Source organism: Callorhinchus milii, unplaced genomic scaffold (assembly GCF_018977255.1).
Source record: "Callorhinchus milii isolate IMCB2004 unplaced genomic scaffold, IMCB_Cmil_1.0 Scaffold6, whole genome shotgun sequence".
Taxonomy (NCBI): Eukaryota; Metazoa; Chordata; class Chondrichthyes; order Chimaeriformes; family Callorhinchidae; genus Callorhinchus; species Callorhinchus milii.
The window spans coordinates 11,744,362-11,765,135 of NW_024704747.1; the positions used below are offsets into that span (position 1 = coordinate 11,744,362).

General features: G+C 42.4%; 1 protein-coding gene across 3 annotated transcripts in view; it reads right to left on the bottom strand.

Annotated features, from left to right (window-relative positions):
* Positions 1 to 20,774, bottom strand: part of vps8 (VPS8 subunit of CORVET complex) — a 327,260-nt gene that overhangs the window by 209,678 nt on the left and 96,808 nt on the right. For 2 of the 3 annotated variants that reach the window (XM_007907675.1, XM_042336096.1), the window contains 6 exons: positions 15,716 to 15,938; positions 14,416 to 14,505; positions 11,696 to 11,747; positions 10,430 to 10,472; positions 5,719 to 5,791; positions 1,210 to 1,329 (listed from right to left, as the gene is read on the bottom strand). In XM_007907675.1, the coding sequence (XP_007905866.1) occupies positions 1,210 to 1,329; positions 5,719 to 5,791; positions 10,430 to 10,472; positions 11,696 to 11,747; positions 14,416 to 14,505; positions 15,716 to 15,938 (601 nt within the window). Of the gene's footprint in view, positions 1 to 1,209; positions 1,330 to 5,718; positions 5,792 to 10,429; positions 10,473 to 11,665; positions 11,748 to 14,415; positions 14,506 to 15,715; positions 15,939 to 20,774 lie in introns of all 3 variants that reach the window. The other variant, XM_042336095.1, reaches the window with a different exon arrangement.

Genomic DNA, 20,774 nt, shown 5'->3' on the forward strand with positions numbered 1-20,774 from the left:
ACTTTTTGGCTTGTCACACTTTTTGTTTATGCTTCCTATAACCATTTTTCTTCTCGGAGGATTTATGTTTTCTTTATCACCTTTGTACTCTGACCTTTACTCTTATCTCTTATTATCTTTAGTTTACTGTTACTTCTATAATATAATAATAATAATCCTTGCATTTGATATAGCGCGTTTCACGACTTCTAGACATCCCAAAGCGCTTCACAGAATATACTGTAAAGTGAATTGACTGTATATTTGTGGGTGAACGCGGCAGTCAATTGCGCACAGCAATTTAGCCAAACACCCCACTCTACACACCCTTATTAGTTTAAAGCGCTTCCTACACATCGTTGAGATGTTTCAAGTGCTTCACAGGATACAATGTAAAGAGGATTGACTGTATTTTGTGGGCGAAACGCAAAACTTTCAGCACATTGCCAAGGGTTAGAACTGAAGCAGAGTAACTTCTGCTGTCTGTCCTCAGCTCTATCCACTCACCATATTTTAAATGGTTTGAATCGAACCATATTCTACACTTGGTACTTGAGTTATTGTAAGAACTTATGCTGAATATTTCTTGACAATAAAAGAACTCAGCTATATATCTGAATTGAAAAGAAACAGAAACTTTGAAAGCCTTCAGCAGAGACACTAAACACAGACTGGGGAGCACCTGACACAGAGATAACGCCTTCGAGCCCAAGTGCTTTCTTTATGTCATTCATATCAAGGTCTCACCAACTGAAAACCCAAGGTTTGGCCTGCAAATATTCTATACATTATTGAACCCTTCAAAACATTCACAATTTTAGATACTGAGACACAGTTAATATGCTTCTAAAAAGTTGTGAAAAGAAACCTTATTGCAATAAAAAAAACATTGCTCCACTTTGCTATTTTCACTTTTTCCTCACCCTCCTCTTCTGAAGGGGTTTAATTTCCCTCCCTTCCACTGGGATACGATTCCTTGGGCTCCCTGGGACGTCCTCCTGACATGAAAGGCACTATACAAATGTAATTTGTTGTTGGTCCTGTGATATCGGGACAGTAACTTTCCCGCCTTCCCTATAACACCACAGTTGGTCAGGAGTCAGCAGACCATGTAAAAAGGAAAATAGAGGTAGAGATTAAACCTACATTCTTCCGCTCCCTGGCACCCATGCACTGTTGCTTCAATCAACTGTCTTGAAAGACAAAGCTTTAAAACAAAGCACAACTTACCAGGGCCAATACATTGAGGAACTCCCGGGTATCGAAGTGAAGGAGTGTTCGGATATGAGGGTAGATCTCCTCGTCAGGAGCTACTTCAGTGGAGTGTAAGCGGATCAGAAATTCAAACACCTGAATCCCAAAACAGACAAAATGCACAAGTCAAAGAGTGTCTCACCTTCAATGAGGATGTTTTCTACTGAACAATACTTTCATAGATGGAAATTCTGAGGCTGCAGCACAGAAGAGATAGGAAATTGAGATAATTACGTATAGAAAGCACACTTCAAAATCAGATATTAGGATTTAAAGTAGAAGTACCTCCTACTATATTGACCATAACATCAACATGAAGCTATCTACAACAACCATAGTATCTCTCAGTAACTTTTTCTTCTACCCTATAGTTCATCCAGTCTGAGATCAATGATTTTGTGCACATTACCTCATAAGGGGTAACACCCATAATCCACTGAATATCCACACCAATGGCCAGACCTTCACAATCTCTCAGGAATCGATGTCTGTTCCTCACTGGCCTCACCTACTACTTCACACAAATTGTTTACATTTGAAATGCCTATCACATCAGGGGGAAGTCTCAAAGCATTTCACAGTAAAGTAGTTACACCATAAATAGGCCGCCTCCTCCTTCCCCCCATGATGCCTACAACCCATACACCCACCTCAAGCCTCTTTCACCACGCTATCCTCCTATCAGGTTCCACACACTACACTTTTTTGTCCCCATCTCTCCATCCTCCCTTTCCCTCATCATAACCCAGAAGAAGTCCACCACCTGCTGCCTCGACCCCCTCTGCACCCAGCTCCTGGTCACTCAACTTCCTCTCCTCTGCTCACTGACACAATCAACCCATCCCTCTCTTCAGGCTCTGTCCCACTCCCCCTCAAAACAACTGTCATCAGTCCTCTCCTCAACAAACCTACCCTCAATCCCTCCAACATCACAAACTTCAGACCCATCTCAAACCTGCCCTTCCTGGGCAAAGTTTTGGAACATGGTTGCAAATCAACTTCGCTCACACCCCTCCCTCCACTCCATACTCAAAATTGTCCAGTCTGTTTTTCACCTGCCCACAGTACAGACACAGCGCTCATCAAAGTAACAAATTACGTCCTCTCTCTCTGTGACCAGGGCTCCCTCAGCCTCCTCGTCCTCTCCGCTGGGTTTGACACAGTAGATCACTCCATCCTACTCCACTGCCTCTACTCTCTCATCCATCTTAGTGGGACCGCACTCGCAGTTCGAATCCTGGTTAACTAACAGCCAACTATAAATCTCGGCAAACGGTTTCTTCTCCTGCCTCACCCAGTCACCTTTGGCTACCCGAAGGCTTCGTCCTTGGCCCTTTTCTTTTCCTTATCTTGGAGGATCTTGGAGTCCTGTAGCTCAGTGGTTAGAGCACTTGCCTTGCAAGTGAGACACCTGGGTTCAATTCCAGGCAGGGCGAAACCTTGGCCAAGTTCCTTACTCCACACGCCTAATAATAATCCCTCCAAAACAAAACAATAATAAACTGGTCATTTTCAATCCACGATTGTTTGTGGGACACTGCTGTGCGCAATTGGCTGCCACGTTTCGCCCATAAATATAAGGTCAATTCACTTTACAGACACGTGTGGAGTAAGAAAACTTGCCTAAGATTTTGCCCTTCTCAGGAATCAAACCTGGATCCTCTCATTTATGAGATCGCGCTAACCACTGTGATAAAGAACTCCATCCTTATAACAACAACTTGCATTTACATTGCGCCCTTCAAACGGGGTAGCACCCGGAGAGCTTGACAGGATGGAGCCTTGGGTAACTCCACAGGTGACCAGGCAGGGGAGGGAGGAGAAACCATTTGTCAAGATGTCTTGTTGGCAGTTAGTTAACTATAATAATAATAATCCTTGCATTTGATATAGCTCTTTTCACGTCAGGAGGACGTCCCAAAGCACTTCACAGAACACACTGTAAAGTGAATTGACTGTATATTTGTGGGCGAACGCGGCAGCCAATTGCGCACAGCAATGACCCACAAACAGTCGCGTAGATTGAAAATGACCAATTTAATTATTGTTTTTGTTTTTTGGAGGGATTATTATTAGGCGTGTGGAGTAAGAAAACTTGCCCAAGGTTTCGCCCTGCCTGGAATTGAACTCAGGTCTCTCACTTGCAAAGCGAGTGCTCGAACCACTGAGCTACAGAACTCCACGACTAGGTCTAGGACTTGAACCATGCAAGTGAGGTCCCACTAAGGTGGATGAGGGAGGATAGACGGTGGAGGAGGATAGCGTGATTGACGGTGTTGAACGCAGCGGAGAACAAAATGGCAGAGGGAATCCTGGTCAAAGAGAGAGAGGATGTCATTTGTTACATTGACGAGCGTTGTGTCTGTAGGGTGGACAAGGCAAAAAAACGGTCTGGTTTGTAGGGAGTGAAGGGAGAGCTATGAGCAAAGTTGATTTGCAAGAAAGGGCTCCAAAATTTTGCCCAGGAGGAGCAGATTTGAGATGGATCTGAAGTTTGTGAGGCTGGAGGGATTAAGGGTAGGTTTTTTTTAAGGAGAGGAATAGGACAGAGCCTTATGGACTGGTTGATTGTGTCAGACAATAGTGGGCAGAGGAGTGGGAGTTGAGTGACCAGCAGCTGGGTGGGGAAGAGTTCGAGGCAGCAGGCGGTGGGCTTCAACTTGGGTATAGGGAGTACAATTTCTAAGTTTGCAGATGATACAAAGCAGAAAAAGTAGTAAACAGTGAGGAGGATAGTATCAGACCACAAGAGGACATAGATAGACTGGTAAAATGGGCAGACACGTGGCAGATGAAAGTTAATGTGATGAAAGAAATGTGAAGTGATGCATTTTGGCAGGAAGAATGAGGAGAGACAATATAAGCTGATGGTACAATCTTAAAGGGGGTGAAGGAACAGAGAGACCTGGGGGTTCATATAACTAAATCTTTGAAGGTGGCAGGACAGGTAGATAAAGCTGTTAAAAAAACATACAGGATACCAGGCTTTATAAATAGGGACATAGAATACAAAAGTCAGGAAGTTATGATGAACTTTTATAAAACACTGGTTAGTCCTCAGCCAGAGACTGTGTTCAGTTCTGGGCACCACACTTTAGGAAGGATGTTAAGACATTGGAGAGGGTGCAAAGGAGATTTACAGGATGGTACCAGGAATGAGGGACTTCAGTTATCAGGAGAGGCTAGAGAAGCGAGGATTATTCTCCTTGGAGCAGAGAAGGTTAAGAGAAGACTTAATAGAAGTTTTCAAAATAATGAGTAGATTTGATAGGGTGAACAAGGAGAAACTATTTCCACTGGCGGGTGGGTCGGTAACCCGAGGACACCAATTTAAAATAGGTATTGAATGAAACAGAGTGGCGGTGAGGAGAAATCTTTTCACCCAGCGAGTTGTTCGGATCTGGAATGCATTGCCTGAAAGGGTGGTGGAAGCCGATTAGATAACACATTTTAAGAGAGAAGTAGATAATTATTTGGGGAGGACAAGTTTGCAGGGCTATGGGGAGAGCGCGGGGGAGTAGGATTGATTTGGAAAGTTCTTTCAAAGAGCCGCTGCACGCACGATGGGCCGAATGGCCTTGTTCTGTGCTGTATAATTCTATAACTCTAGGTGATGGTGGCAGAAAGGGAGGGGGGAAAGATGGGGGCAAAGGAATGTAGGCTGTAGGCCAAGGGAGGGTGGGGGGTTGTCGAAAAAGGTGGGTGAGGAGGAGGCAGAGGTGGATGTTGTCTATCTTGGAGATACAGAAGACGAGGGGCTCTTCGCACTTGGTATCTGAATGTTTTACCCTGCTCAGGAGTCAAATTCAGATCCTCTCATTTACAAAGAGACCGTGCTAACCACTACGATAAGAACCACCCCCCCCCCCATACCTGTAATATCACAGATGTGGGGTTGCCACATGCTCAATACACATTCTTGGTATCCAGATTGCCCTTCCTTGCATGCTATGACAACAACAGCAACAAGCTCTCCTTCACTGTATGCTATGCAAAGAAGGAGGTTGTTGTTGTTGCTGTCAGCTCTGAGGGCACTGGCTAATTTTCATGTACCTTTCACTCCAAAATTGTTCAATTCAAAGCAGAAGAGAGTTTCTCCTGGATCTCATGGCCAAAAAGCCCACATTTCAAATGGTTATTCGCCTCGCCTCATGTCTGTTTGTGGGACAAAATTAAAATAGCTCTAAGGGTAGTGACTAATGACAAAGATACTGTAAAAATGTGTTCCCTTTTTCTTGCTTCGATTCTCTTAAAAAAAATGTAAAAATAAATAATTTGCCCACTCAATACATGACAGTTTGGTTGCCACATTTCACCCACAAAATATACAGTCAATTCACTTCACAGTATATTCTGTGAAGCGCTTTGAGACGTCTCGAAGAGGTGATAAGGCGCTATATCAAAAGTGAGGATTATTATTATTAAGCATTGTGATGGGTTTCCACATGTGTCAGTCACCCGGTGAACCAAGAAAGTGTTACTCACCTGATTCTTGACCAGTGGTACCAGGTCCTCAGGAATATTACCCAGAGGGTAGGCTCGGCCAGCAAGGCAGCAGCTGAAAGAGAATACAACACCCAGAATTCATAACCCATGCTCCCAACACCCTGCTGCCAGTATCGCACTGCCATTCTCATTTTAACCCAGCTGTACATCTCTGAGGGTGAGGAGCTACAGATAGGACTGACAATGATGGAGCCATGGATGTTACATTTCTTCTGATAAAAAAAAATGTAGTGACTCAATCTATGACTGTTTGAGGGATACTGCTGTGCGCAATTTGCTGCCGAGTTTTGCCCTCAAATTATACAGTCACTACACTTTACAATATATTCTGTGAAGTGCTTTGAGATGTCTCAAAGATATAAGATGTTATATCAAATGCAAGGATTACTATAACTCAAGAGCTCAATATTATATTCCACTGGCGGGTGGGTCCGTAACCCGAGGACACCAATTTAAAACAGTTGTTAAAAGAAACAGAGGGGAGGTGAGGAGAAATGTTTTCATACAGCGAGTTGTTCGGTTTTGGAATGCATTACCTGAAAGTTTGCAGGGTTAAGGGGAGAGAGTGGGGGAGTGGGATTGAATTGGATAGCTCTTTTCAAAGAGCCTGTATAGACACGATGGACCAAATGGCTTCCTTCTGTTCTGTAAAATTCTATGATTCTATCTATATATCTATCTTCTTATACTATTAAAACAATGTCTGTCTGTGCTTCTAGAAGGATCTCAATAACTGATTATCGCAGAGACACGATTTATACCACATCGGAAAGGTCTTGCAGAGTGTTTGGGAGTGACATGGGCATATTTATTTTCGGGTATCTCCTATCATCCATGAGTTATTTTCAGTTTTTCATTTTTCGCTGCAGTTACACCTGGTGGCCTCTGAGTCAAAGTGACGATGTGGCATTGTGCTTCACAGAGCACATACGCATGCGCTGCAGTTAACACCTGGTGGCTGTGCCGGCTGACTGTGATACTATGGTATCCTGCGTCACAGAGCATGCACATAGCCAAGTGGCGGGAACAAAATAAAGAACACAAACGAAGCTAAGTCGCGGCAACAACAACAAAATTATATTTTTAAAACACTGGGTCCTTCCAAAAGGAGGCTTCCCACAGGAGTCCTCCCAGATGAGTATAGATAAAGATGAAACATCTGTCTGTGTGTCAATCTACATTCCATATTGGATCCTTTGGTTGCAAGCAAAGCTGCAACGGGTTCAACTAGTATATATGTGTGTGTATATATATATATATGTATGTGTCTATATAAATCAATGCCATTTCTAGGTAGAAATGCTGAGAGCTGCTGCATAAACAAATCTGAAAAGGTCACATCCTCTCTTCATAGAATTATACAGCACAGAAGGAGGCCATTCGGCGCATTGTGTCTGTGCCGGCTTTTTGAAAAGAGCTGTCTAATTCAATCCCATTCCCCTGCTCTCTCCCCATAACCCTGCAAAATTGTCATCCCCAAATAATTATCTACTTCTCTTAAAAGTTGTTATCGAATTGGCTTTCACCACCCTTTCAGGCAATGCATTCCAGATCCGAACAACTCGCTGTGTGAACATGGCCTTCTTCTGTTTCTTTTAACAACTATTTTAAATCGGTGTCCTCGGGTTACCAACCAACCCGCCAGTGGAATCCTATTATATGCTCTGACCCTAGCTCGATATGCGTGGACTCCAGTTCATGCTTTGGGGAAGAAAGGCACAATCTGATCAAAAGAACAATCAATAATTCTCAGCCATATGATGGTAACAGATTGAAATTGATCAGAAGGGATGTACTTTGCACTGTTTCAATACTAATTATACTAGGCTGTTCCTGGAAGACTAAACAGTTCACATTTGGCACAATTCAAACCTCATATAAATAATTCTGCGAGACTTTACCCACAGAGCTAAAGGGTACACTCCCCTCATCAACAACATAAGGCAGCAACGGGGAAAGGGCTGCAACAAGAACAAGATCATAATACTAGATCATTGATCCTGAAGAATTACAGGAACTCAGGGCTTTCTAAAAAGCAAATCGGTGAAAACTGTCTATAAAAAAAACCTTACATTTGATCCAACATCTTTCATGTCAGGAGGACGACTCCCAGCATTTCATGGAGTAAACTGTAGATGGACTGTTTTTTTGTGAGAACAAATATAATAATAATAATCCTTGCATTTGATATAGCGTTTTCATGTCTTCTAGACGTCTTAAAGCGCTTCACAGAATAGACTGCAAAGTGAATTGACTGTATATATTTGTGGGTAAAATATATAGTGGAAGAGAGCCATATATATCCAGAGGCATAGAATATAAAAGTGAGGAGGTGATGTTGAATTTATACAAAATCTTGGATAGACCACACTATAAGAAGGATAAAGCAACGATGGAAACAGCATATGTTTACAAGGATGATACCATGTCTGACAGTTACTACTATCAGGACAGATTGGATACGCCTTTTCTCGCTAGAGAAGAGATGTTTAAGGGAAATCTAATAGGTGATTAATATTCTAAAAGGTTTTGATAAGGTTAATATCAATAGGTTGTTTCCACTGGCTGGGAAGTCTGTAATCTAGGGACACAAGTATAAGACTAAGGCATCAAAAAGAGAATTGAGGAGGAACTATTTCACAAATTGGTTGTGAGATTGTGAAACTCACTGACTGAAGCGATGGGTGAATCAGATAGTGTATTTGAATTCAAGAGCGAGCTACATCTTCACATGAAGAAAGGGGAATAGGAGGAAGAAAGAGGAATACGAGGGAGTAAGGAGTGGGTGAAGACTCATGAGGAGTATAAATACTGGCACGGACTGCTGGGGCCGAGTGGAGACTCTATACAGGGCGATATTTGGATCCCCAAAACAGAGGTTAGGTTTGTTAACGCTGTAGGATGAATTTTACAGTACATTAATTGATTAAAAAGATTGGTTGTTGGAAGTGTACCTTGATGTTGCTGCTTGATATTGCCGCTTTTTCTGGGTGAACAACAACACAAAGGTACTTCTCAGCTGAGTGAAAGCTCCACAGTCCTGAATCAAAGGTTCACGTTTTGCATTATGGTTTAGCCTTACACTGCGGCGTATCCAATCCCCCAGTGAGAGAGCACTTATTGCATCTGCTGCCCAGAGGACATCAAATGACAACATCAATGCCACATATGGTGGTAGTGTGACAACACAATACGCTGTGATGTGCTGCTTATCTTAAGATAAAAGAAACGTGAATGGGTCCAAATAGATTGGTTTACAAAAAGACTGCAGCAGAAATATGTGTGCTACAGGTTAGACCAGAATATGTGCCTATATGCACACTATTTCATCAGCAAGTGCCAGAGCTCCCGGATACATTTTACTGAGTTGTGATGAAGGGTCGTGGACCTGAAATGTTGACTCACTTTCCTTTCTCCATTGATGCTGCCTGACCTGCTGAGTGTTCCTAGCGACTTCTGTTTTTGTTTCAGATTTCTAGCATCTGTAATCTTTTACGTTTTGTAACACACTATAGTTTGTTTTCAGTTTAAAAAAAGGAACGACTCAGACAGATCTACTTCATCAGCTGAAAGGATGCAATCTGACGTTCCCAGTCCTCAACTATCGTAAAACTTCAACACGAGTAGAAAAACCCAAGGCTGAAATGTTTCCATTTGATCCATGTACCTGATTAATGGGCTTACATCTTCAAAGCAATATTCACAAAAAGATCCAACCTTTTTGCCAATGATATGAGATAAAAAATGGTGTATTTGAAGGCCACAAATAGCATTCACTGCTCCAGATGTGAACCAGGTGACCGGGGCAAACAGCAAATGTGGGCTTGCCATTCTCCCATAGGGAGAAGGATTTTTTCCTTTTTAAATATATATTCAGCAGCAGCAGCAGCCAAAGCAACACAGGTATCAGGAGATGTTGAATGCCTGAAGGGCAGGCTGGATTGTTAGAGGAATGGTGCACAATACAACAGCGCAGAGAGAACATTAAAAAGGGGAATGTTTTTATACTTATACTGTGATTTTGTTCAAGGCATACACACATCAATTCTGAACAATGCAATCACTGAATATTTTTAAGAGTATCATAAGAATGGAAAATTGGAATGTCAGCACACAAAAGGATAAAACTTGTCAGTGAGTCAGTATTTCCTTGACTGGGACTGTACTTTAACAACAATAATAATAAAAATAACAAGAACCCTTATATGTGATAATGCGCCTTATCACATCGTTGAAACGTCTCAAAGCGCTCAAAGGATTACTGTTCGATAGGCGAACCATGGCTGCCAGTTGCACACATCAATGTCCCACAAACAGACATGGAGTGAATGAATAATTTTATTTTGCCAATTTGTTGCCTGGGACACCAGGAAAGAGAAACTCTTTTCTCTTTTTGAATAGTGTCATGGGATCTTTAACTTCTACCTGAACAGGCAGACTGAAGGACAGCACCTCTGACAATTCAACACCCCATTGTCAAAGCAGTTGTGCAGTGTAAGCATTATTAACTCAGATTATAATACTTACACTGCACTAGAGTGCCAATTTAGACTATGGGATTCCAAGTCTTGATGTGGAATTTGAATCCACAACCTTCTGACTCAGAAGCGAGAATGCTACCACTTGAGTCACGCTGACACACTTCGGACAATGTTAGCGTGTACTGCAAATAAATGTGTGTAAAACTTACCTAATATACACCAGCAATTTATTGCCCATGATCACTTGTTCATCTGTAAGAAAACAAACTTAGATCAGTATTACTGTGTATGTAAAATAAGATCATTCTTATTTTCAGGGCACCAACATGTATTGTTTGAGTTCTGGGACTTTGGTATTAGCAAAGTGAAATTTGACATTACAGTGATATTTACAGTTGATATTGCGCCTTATCATGTTGAAATGTCACAAAGCGGATATACTGTAAAGACAGGATATACTGTAAAGTAACTTTTGACTGTGTATTTTGTGGGCAAATTCGGCACCCAATTTGCACACAGCAATGTTTCACAAACAGCCATGTAATGGATGACAAATTTTATTTGGGGGATTGTTGGCCAGGGCACCAAGAGAACCTGCCTTTTCTTTTCCAATAGTGCCACAGGATCTTTAACGTCCACCGAAACAGACAGGATCAACAATGCAGCACTCCCCCAGCACTGCACAGGAGCATCAGAGTATGTGAGTACCAAGTCCCAACTTCAAACACAGAAGCGAGGCTTAGCCAGCCTGACAAACTGTACCTTATTAGAAAAGTTGATAGTGTCAGCCTAGTTAAGTTGGTAGCACTCTTGCCTCTGTCAGAAGGTTGCAGGTTCAAGCCCCACAATCGGACTTTGAACTCATTTTGTCTGACCTTCTAGTGCAGTGCTGGAGATGTGCTGCATTGCTAGAGGTAACGTCCTTCAGATGAGATGTTAAACCGAGGTCCCATTTCATCTACCTGTTCAAGTGGGACGAGGTTTGTGCGGCATTGCTGCGAGCAAATTGGCTACTGAGTCATGCCTACAAAATACAGTCACTGACTTTACAGTATTTCCTATGAAGCGCTTTAAGATGGTCTCTCAATGTGAAAGGCACTGTACCAAAATACAAGGATTATTAAACTGATCTTCTAGGTAGCCTCCAGGGGGTTGAAAAACAAGAAATCCCTGGGACGGATGGACTGCAGCCTAGGGTACTCAAGAGAAAGAAGGCAGGAGATCTGTGAAGTGTTAGAAGGTATGTTGTGGGACAATTGTGATAGACGAGGTTGCAATGGATCCAAAGCAACTAGTCACACGTTCCATTGCATAATTTAGGTAATAGACCCCAGTGAATTAATCGCTCAAACTCTCCCTCCCTCACCACATGTATGATGATCCTAAATTGGCTGTTTCCAATATCATCACTCAGAGCAGGACCACTGGACATGCATTTCCCTTACCAAACCAACTGGAAGCGATGAGCTTTATACCTGAGAGTGATTTACCAGCCCTGAGAGAGGGTCCAATAATCTGGAACAATTTCTGAAAAACAATCAGAACAAAACAAAGCTGGTAATGAGGGTGCCGTGGACTTGTACACATCAGCACTGCTCGGCAAGAAGTAATTAATGTCCGACGCTGGTTACTTAACAAATCCTTGGGCCATTAGTGGTTTGCCTCCTTTGAGATGGAAACCCACAGCCACAACACATTGGAAGTGATTTTTTTTATTCACAAGATACAGAAAGAAAACAAGTTACATTGCTAAGAACAATACTGACCTTCAGTATTAACAGATGGTGAGCTTTTTTTAAAATCTTATGACTTTGTGCCTTTCCTAGTTGGCTAGTTTAACTAATTATTCTTAAACTAATTGGCTACAGGAGCCAGAGAAACTGGAAGATTGCTGGAGTAAGATACCTATATGGGGAAATGGCATGCGGAGGCGCAAACACTTAAAGGGACATTGTCCTAGAAAATGTGTCGGAGTGTATTCCAGCTATTCGGTAAGATTAGAGCGATAAAAAGCAATAAAGAGATACAAAGAAGTAATAAGAGGTGCAAAAAGGAATGTGAGAAAAAACATGGGCAAGAGTAAAAGTTTTTATCAATATATTAAGAGAAAAAGAGTGGTAAAGGGGAACTTAGGCCCATTAAAGACAAATGTAGATGAGACTATAAAGGACAATAAGGAAATGGCAGACTTGTTGAATTAATATTTTGCTTCCATTTTCACTAGATCCATTCACATTTTCAAGACAGAGGTAGATAGATATTTGTTAGGTCAGGATATTAAGGGATATGGGGCAAGGGTAGGTAAGTGGAGTTGAGGTATAGATCAGCCATGATCTTATAAAATGGTGGGAAAGGCTTGAGGGGCTGAATAGCTTTCTCCTGTTTCTATGCTTCTATGTTCTATGTTTCACAGTAGAGAACAGAATATCAGTGGTTCAAAGGAACCTACAAATAAGCCAAAGCGAAGCACTAAATAGATTTAATATAAATAAAGAGGTAATGGATAAAATAATGAGACTAAAGATGGATTCCATCCCAGGCTATTAAAAGAAGCAGGGGAGGAAATTGTAGATGTGTTAGCTCTATATATTTGGGAATTCTGCCCTTGGATTGGAGAATTGCAAATATCACTCCATTATTTAAGATGAGAGGGAGAAACCAGGTAACTACAGACCTGTCATCTTAACTTCAGATGCGGGGAACTTACTGGAATCTCTCATCAGAGACAGAGTGATTGAGCACTTGGACAAGAATGAGCTAACCAAAGAGGACTTGTAAAGGGTAGATCATGTCTGACGACATGGCTTGGTAATTGGTTGGGAGGCAGAAAACAGAGAGTAGGGAAAAAGGGAACGTTCTCTGATTGAGGGGACTTGACAAGTGGTGTTCCCCAGGGTTTGTGCTGGGGCCTCAGCTTTTCACCATATAAATATATTTTGCAGGTGACACAAAGTTAGGAGGCAATGTAAATTTTGTAGATGGGAGCAGGAAGTTACAGAGACTTAGACAGATTAAGTGAGTGGGCAAAACTGTGGCAGATGGGATTCAATTTGGGGAAGTGTTAGTTCATCCACTATGGATCCAAAAATATCAAAAGAGAATATTTTTTAAATGGTGGAAATGCAAAGGGATTTGGGTGACCACGAACACAAATCACTAAAAACAAGTTCACAGGTACAAAAAGTTATCAAAAAGGCTAAAGGGACGTTGGCCTTTACCTCAAAGGGGCTGGAATATAAAGGAGAGGAAATGATGCTTCAACTATATAGAGCCTTGGTCAGACCCCATCTGGAGACTGTGTTCAGTTTTGGGCACCACACCTCAGGAAGGATATATTGACTCTGGAGGGGGTGCAGTGCAGATTCACAGAATGATACCACGGCTTAAAGAGTTAAAGTATGAGGAGAGGTTGCATAAACATGGTCTGTATTCCCTTGAGTTTAGAAGGTTGAAGGTGATCTGATTGAGGTTTTTGAAAGAATAAAGCAATTCAATAGGGTAGGTACAGAGAAACACTTTCCTTTGGCAGGGGAATCCAGAACAAGGGGGGTGTAATCTTAAAATTAGAGCTAGGCCATTTAAGAGTGAAATTTCGAGGCAGTTTTCCAACCAAAGGGTAGTGGAAATCTTGAACTCTCTCTCCCAAAAGGCTGTGGATGCTGGATCAAATCAAATTTTCAAGACTGAGACAGATAGATATTTGTTAGATCAGGGTATCAAGGGATTTGGGGCAAGAGCGGGTAATTGGAGTTGAGGTACAGATCAGCCATGATAGAAAGTGGAACAGATTCGAAGGGTTGAATGGCCTGGTCCTGTTTCTATGTTTCTATGACTATGAATGAAGAATTTTAATTTGCTTTCCCTTCTTTTGGAAGCTGGTTGAATACCAGCATTACCCCACAATCTGGGGTCCCCTTGTCTCTCACCAACCATCACCTTATACTCTTCACTTTATATTTAAATTCGGTAGTGTCTTATCATTGCTCATAGCTCATTCCCTTTGACGCTGGAGATATCCTTGTTGTTCTCCTCTGCAGTTGGCAGCCCCTGATGTCATGGTGTTCGTAACTGTACACGGTACTCTAGGGTTACATGAGTTTAGTGCACCGAGTCTCCATTTCTACATTGTTATTGAAAGAATATCTTGGAAACACAGCGGCAATATTTGTGCTCAACGTTGTTCAGGCTCTCTCACCTCCATTGGCATGATGTAGTCATTCATTCCTCTGTTGTACACGTAGATCATGGCATCGTGCAGGTGGTGTTCCCAGCACATCCCGACCACCTGTAACATGAAACCTGTCAAACTTCAACGACATTGGCACTTTAAACAGCTCGACAACAACACCCTCAAACATTAACCAGAAACCAGAAAGTGTAATTTTGGGAAAGCAAAAAAAAGTCACCCATATAACCAGTCTCTTGTATTGAGCACTTTGAGAAGTTAAATGTGCATTATAAATGTAAATATATACTAATAAAACAACATTGCCTGGCTGTCTCTGCGCGCTTCAAGAAGGATCTCAGTAACCGATTGACATAGAGACATGGTTTATACCTCATCTGAAAGGTCGTGCATGTGGGAGTGACATGGGCATATTTGTTTTTGTGTATCTCCTATTGTTCATGAATTATGACCTAAAATGTATTTCAATTTTGCATTTTTTGCTGCAGTTACACTTGGTGGCCGCCGAATCAGTGACACTGTGACATTCTGCAGTTACACCTGGTGGCCATGCCGGCTGTGGCATCCTACATCACAGAGCACACACATAGCCAAGTGACAGCGGGAACAAAATAAAGAACACAGATGAAGCTAAGCTGCGGCAACAACAACAAAATTACATTTTAAAAGTGCCTTCCCGTCGGGAGAATGTCCCAGTAATTATAGATTATACATTTATATTTATCATTATAAAGATGCCTAAGCAAAATCAAACCTTTTAAGGATAAGGAAGTGTTCCATATTGGATCCTTTGGTTGCAAACATAGCTGCAACGGGTACAGCTAGTTATATAAAATTTGGTGTTGTTCCACCAGTGAATCAATTCATTTGTAACCTGTGGTTGTGACTCATGGCTAATAAAGTTACCTTCTCTGCCATACAATGGGATTTTGGGCATGGCAAAATCTTTGGCACATTTCTTTACCCCACATCCCTCTGCTTACTTAACAGTAAGTAGGAATCCGGTTGTTAAAGTCGATTGGTGGATGATTTTACAGAGGTCATAATTCCTCAAAAAAAAATGTGGTATCTCAATCCACGACTGTTTGTGGGACATCGCTGTGCGCAATTGACTGCCACTTTTTGCGCACAGAATAGTCAATTAACTTTACAGTATATTCTCTGAACGGTTTGAGACGTCTCAACGATGTAATAAGGCACTACATAAAATGCAACAATCATTAATATTATTTTTCAATTAAATGATTGATGGGAAAGTTTGCTTTTTTTAGCGCTCAGACCTATGTCACAAGGTTTGAGTTTTGCTCACCTGCTGAATATCTAAGCTAGTCACATCCATGTGCACTATGCAGGCCTCAATAGTCTCCATCATGCCCTTGTCCTGAAAGTGAATGAGCATATCCTTCATCACCTGAGGTGTGATGCTGGTTAGCTTGTCAGTCAAAACGTAGGGCTCCAGGCACTCAATGAATACTCCCTTCGCCACTGAGATCTCGCTCAATTTACTGTAGATCTGGCCGAATAGAAGATCTCTGCATTGACAAAATAAAGAAGCACATTATATCACAAATCAAAAGTGGGGCTTATTTGCAGTCCTTTTTAAAATACTTTTGGGTCGTTATTCTACACCAATGGTAAGTGCCTGTCTGTGGGGTGAACTACTTTAATCCAACACAGTACAGTACAGCCATGTTAATACAACAAATCGTTGATAGAAACTTTTTATTTATACACAAGGATTTCCTCCCCTTAAGTTTCCTGCGCCTCAGACACTGCTGGATCATTAAATGTCCACTTGAATATTCATCTTTTTCAGGAAAAACATACCAGATATTCATTTTACATTCATTTTACCTTCATTTTAGGGCTTCATTTTACTTGCAGCCCCTCATGGCTGAAGCGCTGTGAAAAATCTAAAGCCTGATTTCGGAATTCTCTTTATCATTGTTCCTTAAAATCGAATGTTGTGGTTTTTTATATCATGATTAAAAGGAGCAATCATAGAATCATAGAATTGTACAGCACAAAAAGAGGCCATTCGGCCCATCGAGTTTCTGCCGGCTCTTTGAATAGAGCAATGTAATGTCAATCCCACTTCCCAAATCCTTTCCCCATAACCCTGCAAACCCGTCCTCAAGTTACTTTATTGACTTTAAACAACATCTAAAGCAGTCCACGGAAGTTCTTAGGCTGTTCGCTAGATAGACATCCAAGAACTTTTAAGGGATTATTCTCGGTAGTAGAGCTAGTGTTAATTTATGTGCACTACAGCTCTGCCAACTCAAAGCTCCTAAAACCACCACCTTCAGGAACACCTCCAAACACAATTTTCAATACCCCAGACCCCATTTACACTGCATGGTTAGCGGGGATTAGTTGTCAAAAATCATGTACATTCATAAAATGTACAATGTAACAGAGCGTGAGAAAACAATTAAAGGGGAAGGTCCTTATCTGTGACAAATCCAACCTCACATGAATCACAAGCAATGGGTCAGCCTGGCCCAGTTGGTAATACTCTCGTTTTTCAGTCAGAAGATTGTAGGGTCAAGCTCTAAATTGGGATTTCGAGATCACAACCTGGGCTGACACCCCAATGCAGTGCTGGGGTGTGCTGCATTGCTGGAGTTGCCATCCGGGTACAGCATTAAACTGAGGATTTGTCTGCTTAATGATGGATGTTAAAAGATCCCATTGGCACTGTTTGAAAAAGGAAGGGTACTTCTCCCAGTATCCTGGCCAACAATCTTCCAGATAAGATTATGGATGTTTGTGAGACAACTCTGTGTGAAAAATCGTTTACCTCATTCACCTATACATAGCCACTAAACTTGCTTGGACATGTTTCAATGACGTATAATATTATTATTATTAGTTTCTACAAAGAATGGACAACATGGAAAAAGGCCATTCGGTAAACCAGTCCGTGCCAGTGTTTATACTCCAAACAATTCTTCACCCATTCTTACTCCCTCTCATAACCTTCTATTTCCCTCTCTCCTATGTGAGAGTCTACTTTCTGTCCAGTGATAAGTAATATTTATAAGGAATCACGAGTGCATCCATTTCAATCGACCAGATCTAATGGGTTGAGATTCTCTGGTGGTGCATACATTCAGGCATAGAGAGAGGAGACCTGTAGCTCAGTGGTTAGAGCACAGCTTGGCAAGCGAGAGACACAGGTTCGATTCCCTGCAATGTAAAACGTTGGGCAAGTTTCCTTACTCCACACGCCTCTGTTTACCTAGCAGTAATCAGGAACCCGGTTGTTAGTCGATTGGCGGATTGCTTTTCCAGGGTTAATAATTCCTTCAAAAGAAAATAATAGCAATTTGGTCACTCCATCCACGACTGTTTATGGGACATTGGCTGCTGCGTTTCCCCTACAAAATACGCTCTATTTTTTAAAAGTTCATGACCCACATACATTGAAATATCAGTATTTAGCAACCTTTTAGTATGTTGTTACTCACTGTTTAGAAAAGTTCATTGGGCCATTACCTTAAAAACTAGCTGCCATCTGTAGAGTCCTGTAGCTCAGTGGTTAGAGCACTCGCTTTGCAAGTGAGAGACCTGAGTTCAATTCCAGGCAGAGGGCGAAACCTTGGGCAAGTTTCCTTACACCACACACCTAATAATAATCCCTCCAAAATCCAAAAACAATAATAAATTGGTCATTTTCAATCTATGACTGTTTGTGGGACATTGCTGTGCGCAATTGGCTGCCGCGTTCGCCCACAAATATACAGTCAATTCACTTTACAGTGTGTTCTGTGAAGCGCTTTGGGACGTCCTCCCGACGTGAAAAGTGCTATATCAAATGCAAGGATTATTATTATCTTGATTTTCCTTGTTGAAACTAACTTTCAGCTACATTTTTTGCCTTGTATTGCCTTGTATTGTACATCACTTATCATTTTAATAACTAATAATTTCTCAAAAAAATAATAAATTGGCCACTCAACCCACAACTATTTGTGGGACACTGCTATACGCCGAGTTTCGCCCACAAAATATACAGTCAATTCTGTGAAACGCTTTGAGCCGACTAGAAGATGTGATAAGGCGCTATATCAAATGTAAGGATTCTTTTTGTTATTATCTAACTAGCTTTAAACTTTCCACATTGTACCAGCACTTTTGCTTTTGCAGACCCAATGAGCAGTTGGCATATTTCAACGACTAGAAAAACTCTAGAATTCCTGAGCAAATGGATAAGCAGATGGATAAGCAGATTTCCAGCCTTAGAACCCACTTCCTTTACAGCTTGTGATGTGCCAGCAACCATGATGTTCTAAATCCATTTCTGTGTACCAAGCTTACTCAGCACCAGCTGCTTAATCCAGGTACCCATGTTTGGCAAATAGACGTGCCCGTTATAAAGCCAACTTCACCACTCAGGTGTTCAGCAACAGGTCATTGTAGTCCTGAAAAGGTCCTCTCACCAGGCAGTTGTCTGTCAGATAGCTGATGAAGAATTTTCAGTCTTGGGACGACAGCTGTGCTCTGACACACTGCTCTCATGCTGAGCTGTGTTGCCCACCAGGAAGCTCACAGGGAGTTCCTGGTACTTGCCACCCACCTATCCTTGTCCTCACCCTTCAAGGCCTTCCACGGCCTTGCCCCCGCCTCCTCTCTGACCTGGCTAACCCTATTACCAACCTGTCCGCTCCCTCCACTTCAGCCTGCTCCATGACCCCTGCCCCGCCATCGGGCCTTAATCATCTCTGCCCCACCCTCTGGAACTTCATTCTTCATTCCCTTCACCTCCGCCCCTCCCTTGCCTCCTTCAAGGCACACCTCAAGACTACTCTTCGATCATGACTTCGATCAAGGCCACCATCCTACCCTCTCTGCCCTCCACCCTCCCGGATCCCAACCCCCCAACCCGCACTTGGGTCCTCATCCCTGACTGTTCAGTGCCTTGGAGGGTCCTCTTGCAGGATTAATTACAAATGTAATTTTGATTGTATTGAGGGCTCAAACCCCATGTTTATCAGATATCAACCAACTTGTGAATATCCTCTTGGGGGGTGGGAGGGTTGATGTGGCTAAACAAGGTCTCCTTGGAGCTCAAATGGCTCCAAGGTGATATGTTTGGCAATGGAATGCCAGAATCAATTCAACCCTCTGTGGCGGTCTCCACTCTGCTTCCTGAGCCAGGCTGGTCCGCAGTACTTTAGGGCACTGCTGATGACAGCCCAGCCCAACCAGGCTCATCACTGTCATCAGTCATGAGCAGGACTTGGGAGGTTAAAACTGGTGACGGGGCTTTTCTCACTCAGCTCCTGTTAATCCTGCAAGAGGACCCTCCAGCTATCCTTTGTACCCCACATCCAGTCCCTGGCCAGGACCGCTTTACTCGTCGTCTGCCTCCATCAGTACCTTATTCGAAAAGCTGCCGAAAACCCTGTCCACGTCTTCGTCACTTCCTGCCTTGAATACTCAAACGCCCTACTCTCTGATCTCCCTTGCTCCACTGTTCACAAAATTCAACTAATTAAAACTTTACCGCCCACATTCTCACCTACACTAAACTCCGTCTCTCCATTACCCCGGTCCTTGTCAAACTCCATTGGCTTCCTATCATAGAGCGGATCAATTTCAAGATTTCAAGATCCTCGCTCTTGTACTTAAATCCCTTCAAACCCTGGCACCCCCTATCTCTCCAATCTGCTCTCTCCCTACACTACTACCTGCTGCCCCCGCTTGACTGGCTCCAGCCTCCTCCTTCTCCCCTGGACCCTCCTCCGTACCATTGGTGGCTGTGCTTTTAGCCACTATGCCCTGAAGCTGTGCAACTCCCTCCTTCAATTCCTTCCCCTTGCCCCGTCTCTCCCCATTTTCAGGTCGCCCTTGAAGACCTTCCTCTTTGACCGTACCTAAGATCACCTTCCCCCTCCCCCGGCTCAGCATCGGGCTCTGCCATTGTTAAGCTCTCCAAGATGCCATCCGGTATGAAGGGTGCTATATAAATGCAAGTTGTTGTTATTGGTTGGATACTCTTAAGCATGGTGATGGGTTTCCACATGTGTCATGTTCCACCTGGCTGACCAAAATAAACCTAACTGTTCAAAGCAGAAGTAAAGAACTTTTGGGGAAAGCAGTTTAAATGTCAACCTCAGCTCCCACAGTACAATGGCGTCTTCCAATTTTAAAGACTACTGCAGCATCGAGAAACCTTCATTGAATGCAACAAAATATTACATAGGTAAAGGTAAATAGGTAAAACCAATTTAAAGAGTATGAAAAACAAAGTAGACTGAAGATGTGAGAAAGCTTACCGCTTCTGTAGAACATTATTAACTCAGATTGTTTCTCTTCACAGAACTGTTCTGAAGGCTGATGAGATGTTCACACCTGGGATA